Source organism: Mobula hypostoma, chromosome 1 (genome assembly GCF_963921235.1).
Source record: "Mobula hypostoma chromosome 1, sMobHyp1.1, whole genome shotgun sequence".
Taxonomy (NCBI): domain Eukaryota; kingdom Metazoa; phylum Chordata; class Chondrichthyes; order Myliobatiformes; family Myliobatidae; genus Mobula; species Mobula hypostoma.
Genome location: NC_086097.1, coordinates 203,364,112 through 203,376,908, shown reverse-complemented (window position 1 = coordinate 203,376,908; position 12,797 = coordinate 203,364,112). Strand labels below are relative to the sequence as shown.

The window sequence follows — 12,797 nt, the reverse complement described above, 5'->3', positions numbered from 1 at the left end:
GAATCTCCTTTCTGTTATGCTAACTGTTGAGTCCTCTATCACTACCACTTCCTTCTTCTCTCTCTTTCCCTTCCGCACCACGGACTCATACTCAGTGCCTGTAACCCGGTTGACATGGCATTCCCCAGGAGGTCATCCCCCACAGAAGTATTTAAAGCGGTATACTTGTTTTTGAGGAGAATGGCCATAGGGGTGCTCTGCTCTAACTGCCTATTTCCATTTCTCCTGACGGTCACCCAGCTACTCGCCTCCTGCAACTTCCGGGTGACTACTCCCTGTAATTTTAATCAATTATATCCTCCCTCTCCCATACAAGCTGCAGGTCATCCAGTTGCTGCTCCGGATCCCTAACACGGTCTTCAGGCTGTAGCTGGATGCACTTCACACAGATGTAGTTCCCCGAGAGACTCTGGGTCTCCCAGTTCTCCAACATCCAGCACGAAGATCACATCACAGCCATTTAAATGTTACAGTAAGAGGGGGGGGAAAAAAGGAAACCTTAACAGACGCTTTACACAGAGTCAACGCCTCTTCGAGCCAAAGCCTGGTTTGAGCCAAAGCCTGTACCGACATTCATACCAACGTGGATCACAACCTCTGGCTGGTCACCCTCCCACTTAAGAATGCTGTAGATTTGATCCAAGATGTCCCTGACTTGATATGTCTGCTCAATGTAAAATCTTTCACCATTACTGGCTGGGGATATCTATCTTAAATATAAGCTGTGCAGGTGCATAACTTTCCCTCACCCATTTTCTGAAGAATCATTCAACCTCTGCCTTAAATACTGTATACATAAAGACTTGGCCTCCACATCTGCCTGTGGCAAAGAATTCCACAGATTCACCATTCTCTGGCTAAAGGAATTCATCTTCATCTCCATTCTGAAAGGATGTCACTCTATTTTGAGGCTGTGTCCTCTGTTCTTCGATATTCCCACTATGGGAAAAATTCTTTCCACATCCACTCTATCAAGGACTTTCACCATTCAATGGGTTTCAATTAGGTCACCCCTCTTTCTTCTAAAATCCAGTGAACACAAGTCCAGAGCCATCAAATTCTCTTCATATGACAAGCCTAATAATTATTGTCTAATAATTTTCTTTGTCCAATAGACTTTAGCAATTCTGTTTTTTCAGAAAAGCTGGAAAGGAGTGGGGAATGGCAGACAGAATGATTTGGTAGGGCAGGATTGATAATGTATCTAAAGAACTCAGTTATGCTGGGGACATGGGAGCACTAGTGAAATTAACAACAGAACCACATTATTTATTTTACAATTCTTCCAGGCAGCCAGCCAAATTGACAGGCAAGCCAGATGCTGAACAGCAAAGGTATTTCCTTGCTAGGTGACCTACTGATTGAAGAAGGTTGGAGAACAGATTCCAAATGCAGAGAGGGAAACTGTTAAAAGGAACCTCCCAATCTTATCACAATCTAGTACAATCTGTGGCAATAGTTAAGTCCGAAGATCTTACAGCTTTCTCTTTGACTCTAATACAGGGAAGCAAGTGTTCCCCAATCTTTTTATTTTAAATAGCAAAATGCCATGTGGAGCAGAAGTAAGCTATCAGCTCTTTGAGCCATTCATTGAGACCAAAACAGATCTTCCACCTCACAGAACACAGAACAGTACAGCACAGTACAGGCTCTTTTCCAGCACTTTCCCTTGATTCCCAGAATGCCCAAAAATATAAGGAATTCTGAGTTTCCACAGTTATCTGGCCTAGAGAATTCCAATGGTGCACCATCTTCCAAGTGAAGTATTTATTATTTACGTAGAGATACAGTGTGGAACAGCCCCTTCCAGCTCAGAAAGCTGCAGCACACAACAACCCACCTAGTATTTAACACTTGCCTAATGATAGGACAATTTCCAACAACTGATTAACCTACTAACTCGAAAATCTTTGGACTGTGGGAGGAAACCAGAGCATCCCGAAGAAACCTGCACAGTTCACAGGGATAACGTACAAACACCTTACAGGTGGCAGCGGAATTGAACTCCAAACTCCAGAACACCCTGAGCAGTAATGGAGTTGCACTAATCATTGTGCTACCATGCGATAAGAAGAAGAGATTCCTTTTTATTTCACTTTCAAATCAGGCTACCTCTTATTCCCAGACTGTGGACTTACAATTCTAGACACTTCATTCAGGGAAGCATCTTCTGTGTACCTAATCTGTCAAAGCCATTTACATTTCTGCAAGTTTCAATGGAATTTCCTGTCAACCTCCAAAACAGTTGTAAGGACCCGCATTGGCAGGCTGGTTCCAAAGGTGAGATCACATAGGATCCAGAATATGCTGGACAATCAGATGCAAAATTAGTTTGATGGTAAGATGCAGAGGGTGATAATGGAGGGCTGTCTTTCAGATTGGAGGCTTGAGACCTGTGGTGTGATGTAGGTATCGGTGTTGGGTTTTCATTGGTCATTGGTTAGGGCATTGAGAACAGGAATTGGGACATCATGTTCAGACTGTACAAGATGTTAATAAGACCATGCCTGGAGTATTGTGTGCAGTTCTGATAATCTAGCTGTAGGATGAATGTCACTAAGTTGGAAAGGGTCCAGAAAAAGATTCACATGGATATTTCCAAGACTGGAGAGTTTGAGTTATGAGGAGAGACTGGAGAGGCCTGGAGAGTTTTTCCTGGAGTGAAGGAGATTAGGGATAACCTTATTGTAGTTTCTAAAATCATGAGCAGAATACTATAGGAGAGACAGTTACAGTGTTTATCCCAGGTTAGGGGAGTCTAAATCTAGAAAGTATTGCATGAGAGGAGAAATATTTAAAGGAATCTGAGAGGTGAGTTTCTCATATAGAGGATGGTGGATATCTGGAATAAGCTGTTAGAGGAAGTAGTAGAGGCGGGTGCAACTGCAATGTTTAAAAGACATTTGGATAGGTATACAAATAAAAAAAAATTTAGAGATTTAAGCCAAACACAGGCAAATGGTAAGGCTCCTTGGGCAAAAGGGCTTGTAAAAATGCTGTATAAATCATTCTATGATTTTAATCTCCCTGAAACGAACCGAGTGAATCTTCTGCCCTCTGCACTGCTACCCTCTGTCAATGGCAAGTACAAACAAAGAGATCAAAATTGTAGTTTCACTAAAGGCTGATTTATATTTGTGCGTACCAGCTTACGCCGTAGCCTATGCAAATGAGCTATGGCATTGTGAGTTATACTTGTCCGTTGGTGTGTCTACGTCACGCTGCAATTCGGGCACATACACGCATGTGCACACACCTGCCTGTGAAAGGCTCCATGGTCATGATAGTCTTTCTCAGGGTAAACAAGTTTAAAGTGAGTGTCTTTTTTCGTAAAAGCAAAATGTGTCCTCCATAATTTCAGAGGTCTGTAAAGCTTTATGGAAAGCATTGCAGCCAGAGTTCCTTCCCTGCCCTTCAATCGCCCAATGGGAAGCTATTGCAGCGTAGGAGGAAATGCGATGCTACCAAGCAGACCAATCACAGTTGTTGCGGTCTGCATTGCCGCGACGCGTAGTTACATTTTAGGAGAGGTGCGCGTCAGGCTACGGCGTAGGGATCCACATAGGCTCTGTGTAGGGTTCGCAGCTATGCCGTAAATACAGCGTCAATCTGACACACAAGTATAAATCAGCCTTAAGGTTGAATGAAATCACAATAAGATTTTCTAACTTCTATAATCAAAGTTACTAGTCATATATGCCTGCCTAATCCTTTGCTGAACCTGTACGTTGGCCTTTAGTGACTTGTACACAAGCAAAACTTGGTCCTTTTGAATATTGATGTGAACCAATATCCTACTACTTAATAAATCCTTTGATTTTCATATATGTGCATCCAAGTAGGTGACCTCACATTTTTCTTCTCCTTAATCAACATCCAATTCGCTTTCTTTGCATCTTCTTCCATATTCACAATCCCACTGAGTTTCATCAACAGAAATGGAAATATGATATGTCTTATCCTCAGTCCAATTGTTCAGAAAAATTGTGAAATGCTGGGATCCAATCAGTGATCCATGTGGTACCTCACAAGTCATAGTTTACCAACACAAGAAAGATGTGTTCATACTGGTTGAATAATCAGTTTTAAATCCATGTCTGTACATTACCTCTAATTCCATGAAGTCAATAATCAACCTCTTGTGCCACATGTAATCAAAATCCTTTTGCAAATCCAAACACTCATCAACTGCTTTACCACCTTATCCAGAATCAGGTTTAATATCACTGGCATATGCTGTGAAATATGTTGCTTTGCAGCAGCTGTACATTGTAGCATATAATAATTTTTTTAAATAAATTACTATAAGAGGGGGAGGGAACATTGACTCAGACCATGAGAAGCCTGCATCGGGCATTTTCATGCCTTACAAGGCGCAGATTGGAAGTCTGTGTGGGGCGCCACTCCTCCCACAGACACTAGAGCAATGTGTGGTTAAGTGCCTTGCTGAAGGACACAAACACGCTGCCACAGCTAAGGCTCAAACTGGCAACCTTCAGATCACTAGATGAACACCTTAACCACTTGGCCACATACTATAAGAAATATATATAAAGAATTAAATTAAGTGAATAGTGCAAAAAGATAGCAAGTAATAAGGTAGTCTTCATGGGTTCATTGTCCATTCAGAAATCTAATGGCGATGAGGAAGAAGCTTTTCCTGAAACATTTGAGTGTGTGCTTTCAGGCTCCTATACATTCTCCGTGACGGCAGCAATGAGACAGCATGTTGTTGGTGATAGGGGTCCTTAATGATGGATGCCACCATCTTGAGGCATCGCCTTTAGAAGGTATCCTCGATGCTGGGGAGGCTAGTGACCATGATGAAGCTGGCTGAGTTCACAACTCTCTGCAGTTCTTTTTGATCCTGTTCAGTGGTTCCTCCACACCAGATCACGATGCAACCAGTTAGAATGCCCTCCGTGATAAACCTGCAGAAATTTGCAAGAGTATTTTGTGACATACCAAGTCTCCTCAAAATCCTAATGAAATATAGCTGCTGCCATGACTTCTTTGTAATTGCATCAAAATGTTGGGCCCAGGTTAGATCTTCAGAGATGTTGACACCCAGGAACTTGAATCTGTTCACCCTTTCCACTGCTGATCCCTCAATTTCTTCTTCCTGAAGTCCACAATCAATTCCATGATCTTATTGACATTGTTGTTATTGCAACACCACTCAACCAGCTGATCTGTCTCACTCCTGTGTGCCTCTTCATTACCATCTGAAATTCTGCCAACAATAACTGTATCATCAGCAAATTTATAGATGGTGTTTGAGCTGTGCCTAACCACACAGCCGTGGGTGTAGAGAGAGTAAAGCAGTGGGCTAAGCACGTAACCTCGAGGTGTGCCAGTGTTGGAATAGATGTTATTTCCAATCCACACTGAATGTGGTCTCTTGGAGAGTAAGTCTAGTTTCAGAGGAAGGTACAGAGACTCAGGTTTTGGAGCTGGTTGATTAGGACTGAGAGTATGATGCTGTTGTACGCTGAACTGTAATCAATAAACAGCAGCCTGATGTAGGTATTGCTATTGTCCAGGTGATCCAAGGCCTAGTGGAGAGCCAGTGGAATTGCATCCGCTGTAGATCTATTGCGGTGATAAGAAAATTACAATGGTCCAGGTCCTTGCTTAGGGAGGAGCTTATTCTAGCCATGACCAACTCTCAAAGCACTCCATCACAGTAGATTTGTGTGCAACAGGGTGATAGTCATTGAGGCAGTTCACCCGACGTTCTTCGACACTGGTATGATTGTCGCCCTTTTGAAAGAGGTGGGAACCTCCAACTGCAGCAGCGAGAGGTTGAAGATGGCCTTGAACACTCCCGCCAGCTGGTTGGCACGGGTTTTTAGAGCCCTACCAGGTACACCATCAACGTCTGACGGCTTGTGAAGGTTCACACTCTTGAAAGATGTTCTGCTGTTGGCCTCCAAGACAGAGATCACAGGTGCTGCAGGGATTTGCACAGTTTTATTCTCTCCTTCAAAGCATGCATTAAAGGTGTTGGGCTCACCTGGAAGTTAAATATCATAGCTGTGATACACTTTGCCATCCATTCTGCTAACCAGATCCTCAAAGAACACCAAGAGATTTCTCAAGCATGGCTTTCCCTTCCTAAGTCAGACTTCCAAGAATCCCACAAATAGCTTCCAGGTTTTTTTTTCCTGCCTATCCTCTTTTTTTCCCTAAAATTATAAACAATAAAACTATAATTGTAACACTCTTCTTCTTTACTAAGCCGTAAGCTTAAAAACCTGGGTGCCAGAATTTCTCTGTTTATAGAATCTATTTATATTTATGGTGAAGAACTTAAGAGGCAGGGAGCTTCATGCACAAGTGCCACGTATTGTAGCAACAAATCTTTTTTTTCTAACCGTTAGATGATTTGTTGAATAGTTAGGAAATTATTATTTATTCGTGTTGTAGTTAATAGCCCTGGCAATTAGAGTAATGGAGATTACAGCTAGGTAACAGGATCCCAAGAGAAAGCATTTGTAGAATGCCTATGAGATGGCTTGTTAGAGCAGCTTGAGATTGAGCCCACCAGGGAAAAAGTAACACTTAAGAAGCAGCGATCATAATATGATAGAATTCACCCAGCTGTTAGAGAGGGAGAAGCTAACGTCAGATGTATCGGTATTACTGTGGAATAAAGGAAACCACAGCGGCCTGATAAAATAAGCCAAAGTCAGAATGATTTCCTTCAGGGGAAATCTTGCCTGACAAATCTGTTGGAATTCTTTGAGGAAATAACAAGCAGGATAGACAAAGAATTAGTGGATGCTGTTTACTTGTATTTTTAGAAAGCCTTTGACAAAGTGCCGTGGATGAACCAGGAGGTTCGTCATCTGCCGAGGGCTAGGTATGTGGCATTTAAGTCTGGTGACCCAGGTCTATACAAGAAGACCAGGGATGACTTGCAGAGGGTTACTTCAGGAGTGAAGAAACGATTCAGAGCAAGGTTGGAGGTGACATTGGATGCACGTCAACTCTGGCAGGGTTTGTGGGACATTACTTCCTACAAAACGAAATCTAATTGCATGAATGGCAGCAATGCTTCACTATCAGACAAGCTCAGCGCCTCCTATGCCCACTTTGAAAGGCAGGATATAACTACAGCTGTGAAGATCCCTGCTGTACCCGGGTGACCCTGTGATCTCTGTCTGAGAGGCCGATGTCAGGCTGTCTTTAAGGAGGGTGAACCCTCGCAAGGCGGAAGGCCCTGATGGAATACCTGGTGTGCTCTGAACACTTGTTTCAACCAGCTGGCGGGAATATTCTAGGACATTTTCAGCCTCTCATTGCTATGGTCGGAAGCTCCCATCTGCTTCAAAAGGATAACAATTACACCAGCAGCACTTCCATCTACAGTGATGAAATGCTTTGAGGGATTGGTCACGGCCGGGATCAACTCCTGCCTCAGCAAGGACCTGGACCCACTGCAATTTGTCTATCGCTACAATAGGTCTATGGCAGGCACAATCTCAATGTCTCTTCACACTGGCTTAGACCACCTGGACAATACAAACCCCTATATCAGGATGCTGTTCATTGACTATAGCTCAGCATTTACTACCATCATTCCCACAATCCTGATCAATTAGCTACAGAACTTGGGCCTTTGTACCTCCCTATGCAATTGGATCCTTGACTTCCTAACAAAAGAGCACAATCTGTGCAGATTGGTGACAATATCTCCTCCTCACTGATGGAGGAGTGTGCTCAGCGTGTGTGCTTAGCCCACTGCTCTACTCTGTCTATACACATGACTATGTGGCTAGGTATCGCTCAAATGCCATCTATAACTTTGCTGATGATACAAGCATTGTTGGTAGAATCTCAGATGGAGATGAGAGGGCGAACAGGAGCAAGATATACCAGCTAGTTGAGTGATGTTGCAACTACAACTTTACACTCGATGTCAGTAAGACCAAAGAGCTGATTGTGGACCTTGGGAAGGGTAAGACAAGGGAACAGACACCAATCCTCATAGAGGGATCAGAAGTGGAGAAAGTGATCAATTTCAAGTTCCTAGGTGTCAAGATCTCTGAGGACCTAACTTGGTCCCAACATATCAATGCAGTTATAAACAAAGCATACAGCAGCTATATTTCATTAGGAGCTTGAGGAGTTTTGCCACCTAAGACACTTGAAAACTTCTACAGATGTACTGTGGAGAGCATTCTGACAGGCTGCAGCACTGTGTAGTATGTGGGGGAGAGGAAGGCTACTGTATAGGGCTGAAAGAAGCTACAGAAAGTTGTAAAATTAGTCGGCTCCATCTTGGGTACCAGCCTGCAAAGTACGCAGAACATCTTCAGGGAGCGGTGTCTCAGAAAGGCAGCATCTATTATTAAGGACTTCCAGCACCCAGGGCATGCCCTTTTCTCACTTTTACCATCAGGTAGGAGGTTCAGAAGCCTGAAGGCACACACTCAGCGATTCAGGAACAGCTTCTTCCCCTTTTCCATCCAATTCCTAAATGGACTTTGAATCCATGAATACTACCTCACTTATTTCTGTTTTTGTACTATTTTTACTTTATTTTATATGCAGTATATATATTCCTGTGATTGATTTTTTTCTACATTATCATGTATTACATCATACTGCTGCTGCTAAGTAAACAAATTACACAACATATGCCAGTGATGTTAAACCTGGTCCTGATTCTGAGGTGCCACACATGAGGCAGCTAAACAAGATAAGAGCCCATGGCATTATAGGATGATGGGATTGATTGCTTTGCGACCAGGTTTGCAGACAATACAAAGATAGGTGGAATGGCAGCTCATGCTAAGGAAGCAAGGAGTCTGCTGAAGATTTAGACAGATTAGGAAAATGGGCAAAGAAATGGCTGATGGAATACAGTGTAGGGAAGTATATGGTCAGGCACTTCAGTAGAAGGAATAAAGGTGTACTCTATTTTCTAAATGGGGAACAAACTCAGAAATCCAATGTGCAAAGGGAGTTAGGAGTCATCATGCAACATTCCCTAAGGTTAACTTGCAGTTTGCAGTTTGAGTCAGTGGTAAGGAATTCAATGTTAGCATTAATTTCAAAAGGATTAGAATATAAAAGCAAGAATGTAATGCTGATGCTTCATAAGACATTGGTCAGAGCGCACCTGGAGTACTACGAGCAGTTTTGGTGGTCTTATCTAAGAAAGGATGTGCTGGCATTGGAGACAGTCCAGAGATTGTTCATAAGAATGATTCCAGGAATGAAGAAGTTAACATACGAGGAGCAATTGACGGCTCTGGGCCTGTATTTACTGAAGATACAAGAATGACGTTGGAATCTTATTGAAACCTATCGAATACTGAAAGGACTAGATAGAGTGAATATGAAAAGAATGTTTCCTACAGTGGGGCAATATAGGACTTGAGGGCACAGCCTCAGAATCAAGGTATATCCCTTTAGAACAGAGATGAGGAGGAATTTCTTCATCTAGAGGATGATGAATCTGTGGAATTCATTGCCATAGATGATTGTAGAGGCTAAGTCATTGGGTATATTTAAAGCAGAGGATGATAAATTCTGGATTAGTAAGGGCATCAAATGTTATGGAGAGAAGGCAGGATAGGGTTCACAGAGATAATAAATCAGCTATGACGGAATGGCAGAAGAGCCTCAATGGGCTGAATGACCTAATTCTGCACCTATGTCTTATGGTCTTTCAGCCCAATTTGTCCATGTAGACCAACATGCACACATTTGTCCCCTATCCATGTACCAGTCCAAATATCTTTTCAATGTTGTGTCACTTCCTCTGGGAACTCATTCCATACATGCACCATCCTCTGCCTGAAGGATCTGTGCTTCAGGTCTCTTCTAAATCTTTCTTAAAAGCAGAGGAGGGGGAGAATGGTTCATGATTAAGTCAACGTTGTGCATGGACGTGACAGTACTGTCTCTGTCCTGCTGGGACATCTAGTGGGTCAAGTATCATCCATTTTATCTGCCAAGGGGGCTTTCTGCCTCATTCTAGTCACGTGTGCATTTCACCTCAGGCAGGCACTGAAGGAGCTGATCTCCGTAATCAGCAGTCATGAAACTCCACACCCTGATGCCTTCCCTATCATTGCAGGGGATTTCAATCTGTCCAGCTTGTAGAAATCTCTGCACAACTATCACCAACATATCACCTGTGGAACCAAAAGAGCCAATACACTTCACCATTATTCCACCATCAAGAACGCTGACCATGCCATCCTACACCCGCACTTTGGAAAGTCCGATCACCTGGCTGCACTTCTACTCCCGGTGTTCAGGCAGAGACTGAAGACCCGTGGTGAGGACCAAGAAGGTAAGGTCAAGGGAGGCAGAGCAGCGCCTACAGGACTGCTTTGAGTAGGTGTACAGGACAATATTCAGGGATTCTTCTTTGGATCTGAATGAATACATTACAGTGTCACCAACTTCATCAAGACCTGTCTGGAGAGTATATGCCTTCAAGAACATACTGGACATATCTAAACCAAAAGCCATGGATGAACCAGCAGATCTGCAGTCAGCTACAAACTTGATCTGTGGCATTTAAGACTTCTGATCCAGAACTTTACAAGATGTCTAGGTACAACCTACAGAAGGCTTTTTAAGAACAAAAAAAACAATTCTGATTGAAGTTAGAGACAGAATCAGATGCACATCAGCTCTGGCAGGATTTGCAGGCCAATACTTCCTACAAGCCAAAATCTTGTTAGATTTTGGCTTGTAGAAAGTATTGGCCTGTAAATCTTGCCAGAGCTGATGTCAAGGGAAGTCGAGGGAACACACACCAGTCCTCATGAGAGGATCAGCAGTGGAAAGGGAGAGCAGTTTCTAGTTCCCAGGTGTCAACATCTCTGAAGATCTAACATATTGATGCAATTACAAACAAGACACAACAGCAGTTATATTTCATTACGAGTTTGAGGAGAATTGGTATGTCACCAAAGAATCTCGCAAATTTCTACAGATGTACCGTGCAGAACATTCTGACTGGCTGCATCATCATTTGATATGGAGGCACCAATACACTGAACTGGAAAAAGCCGCAGAAAGTTGCAAACTCAGCCAGCTCTATCACGGGCACTAGCCTCCCCATCATCAAGGACATCTTCAAAAGGCAATGCCTCAGAAAGGTGGTATTCTTTATTAAGGACCCCCATGACCCGGGATACGCTTTCCTCTGATTGCCACCATCAGTGGAGAGGTACAGGAGCCTAAAGACAAACACTTAATGCTTTAGGAATAGCTTATATTATATATTTCTGATTGGAATGTATCATTTTTCATCATGTATTGTAATGTACTGCTGGCACAAAACAACATATTTCATGACATATGCCAGTCATATTAAACCTCATTCTGATTCTTCTCCCACCTTAAATCTATGCCACCTAGTTTTTGAATCTCTTTCCCTAGGAAAAACACTGTATGCATTCACCCTATGGAGCTTCTCATGATTTTATACACCTTTATAAAACCCCCCTCAGTCTCCTATGCTCCAAGGAATAAAGTCCTATCCTGCCCATCCTTGTCCTAAAATAGGCCCTTGAGTCATGGCAGCAGTCTCATAAATTTTGCTCGCACTCTTTCCAGCTTAACGATGTGTTTCCTATAACAGAATAGTCAATCAAAACTAAAAACAACACTCCAAGTTTGGCCTCAGTATTATCTTGTAAAACTGAAACACAACATCTTAGCTCCTATATTCACACTAAATGTCTTCTTCATTACCCAGTCTACCTCTGACACCACAAGAACAAAATTCAGTTCCTCTCTTCTAGAACCCTGCTATTCACTGTGAAAATCCTACACTAGTATGACTTCCCAAAATGTAACACCTTTGCTTACCTTAATTGTATGCCATTGCCACTCCGTGGCAAAGCAGTTCCAGTTTTCATATCTGGATGAGATACTGAGCTTACTGGAAGATTCAGTAGATACTTACTGTTTCTTATGGTACAAGACACATGGCTCTGGCTCCAAGAATGGAATACATTTTTGCTTCAGTAGGGAACTGTACAATGAATGGTTGAACATGTCTCCAATCATCCTGGCCACCATGACAGCTACCATTGTTGGTAGCAAGGACTGAACATCATTGGTTAGCTCCACCTGCAAGAAATAGGAAATACTAGACTAGTATTTTTTTTACAGAATGAGTCCTGAAAACAGTGTTAAGCAGGGTTGTTTAGGTAAGGGTTAATGTAATTAGACAACTTTAAGAAAGCTGTAGGGTAGAAAGTAATAAAAGTGAATTACAATGCTGATAAATTGATATGTGCCTTCAAGAAAAAGCAAATCAGAATGACCAAACAGCTGTCCTGAGAAATGTTTGAAATGTCTATTGTCTTGTTATATTGACAGCAAACAAAAACTGCAAATAAATAAAGGAATAAGAAAACAGAAATGTTGTGTTGGAGTGAAACTTTCATCTGGTACCCAGATCCTCCCAGACAGGGAGTTGGAAATGACTCATGCAGCAATATTTTCACTTGTACAATTCAGGGAAATCTGGAGGTGCTGCAGTGGTCATTTGCTGCAGAAGCTGATGCAGTGGGAGCCAGAATCCCTCTCTGGCATTGTTACCTCCAGAGTGTGCCAAGACCATTTCTCTTTTTCAGAAATATGCCTTCACAAGGGATCAGCTTCAAACATATATTGATGTCATCAAGCTCTATAATGCTGCTGGGCTTAATAGTATTTCTCCTGCATCTGCATATCTCATTCCTGTTCTAACAACCTATTCTTGAATAAAATATAGTTTCCTCCAGTTTAAAACTAAGGAATTTAAATCCATCAAC

At 42.4% G+C, this 12,797-nt stretch overlaps 1 protein-coding gene across 1 annotated transcript in view; it reads right to left on the bottom strand.

The window, feature by feature from the left end:
• LOC134342966 (chloride channel protein C-like) overlaps positions 1-12,797 on the bottom strand; it is a 90,802-nt gene that overhangs the window by 36,425 nt on the left and 41,580 nt on the right. The window contains exon 13 of the mRNA XM_063041718.1: positions 11,942-12,108. Coding sequence (XP_062897788.1) covers positions 11,942-12,108 — 167 coding nt within the window. The remainder of the gene's footprint in view (positions 1-11,941; positions 12,109-12,797) is intronic.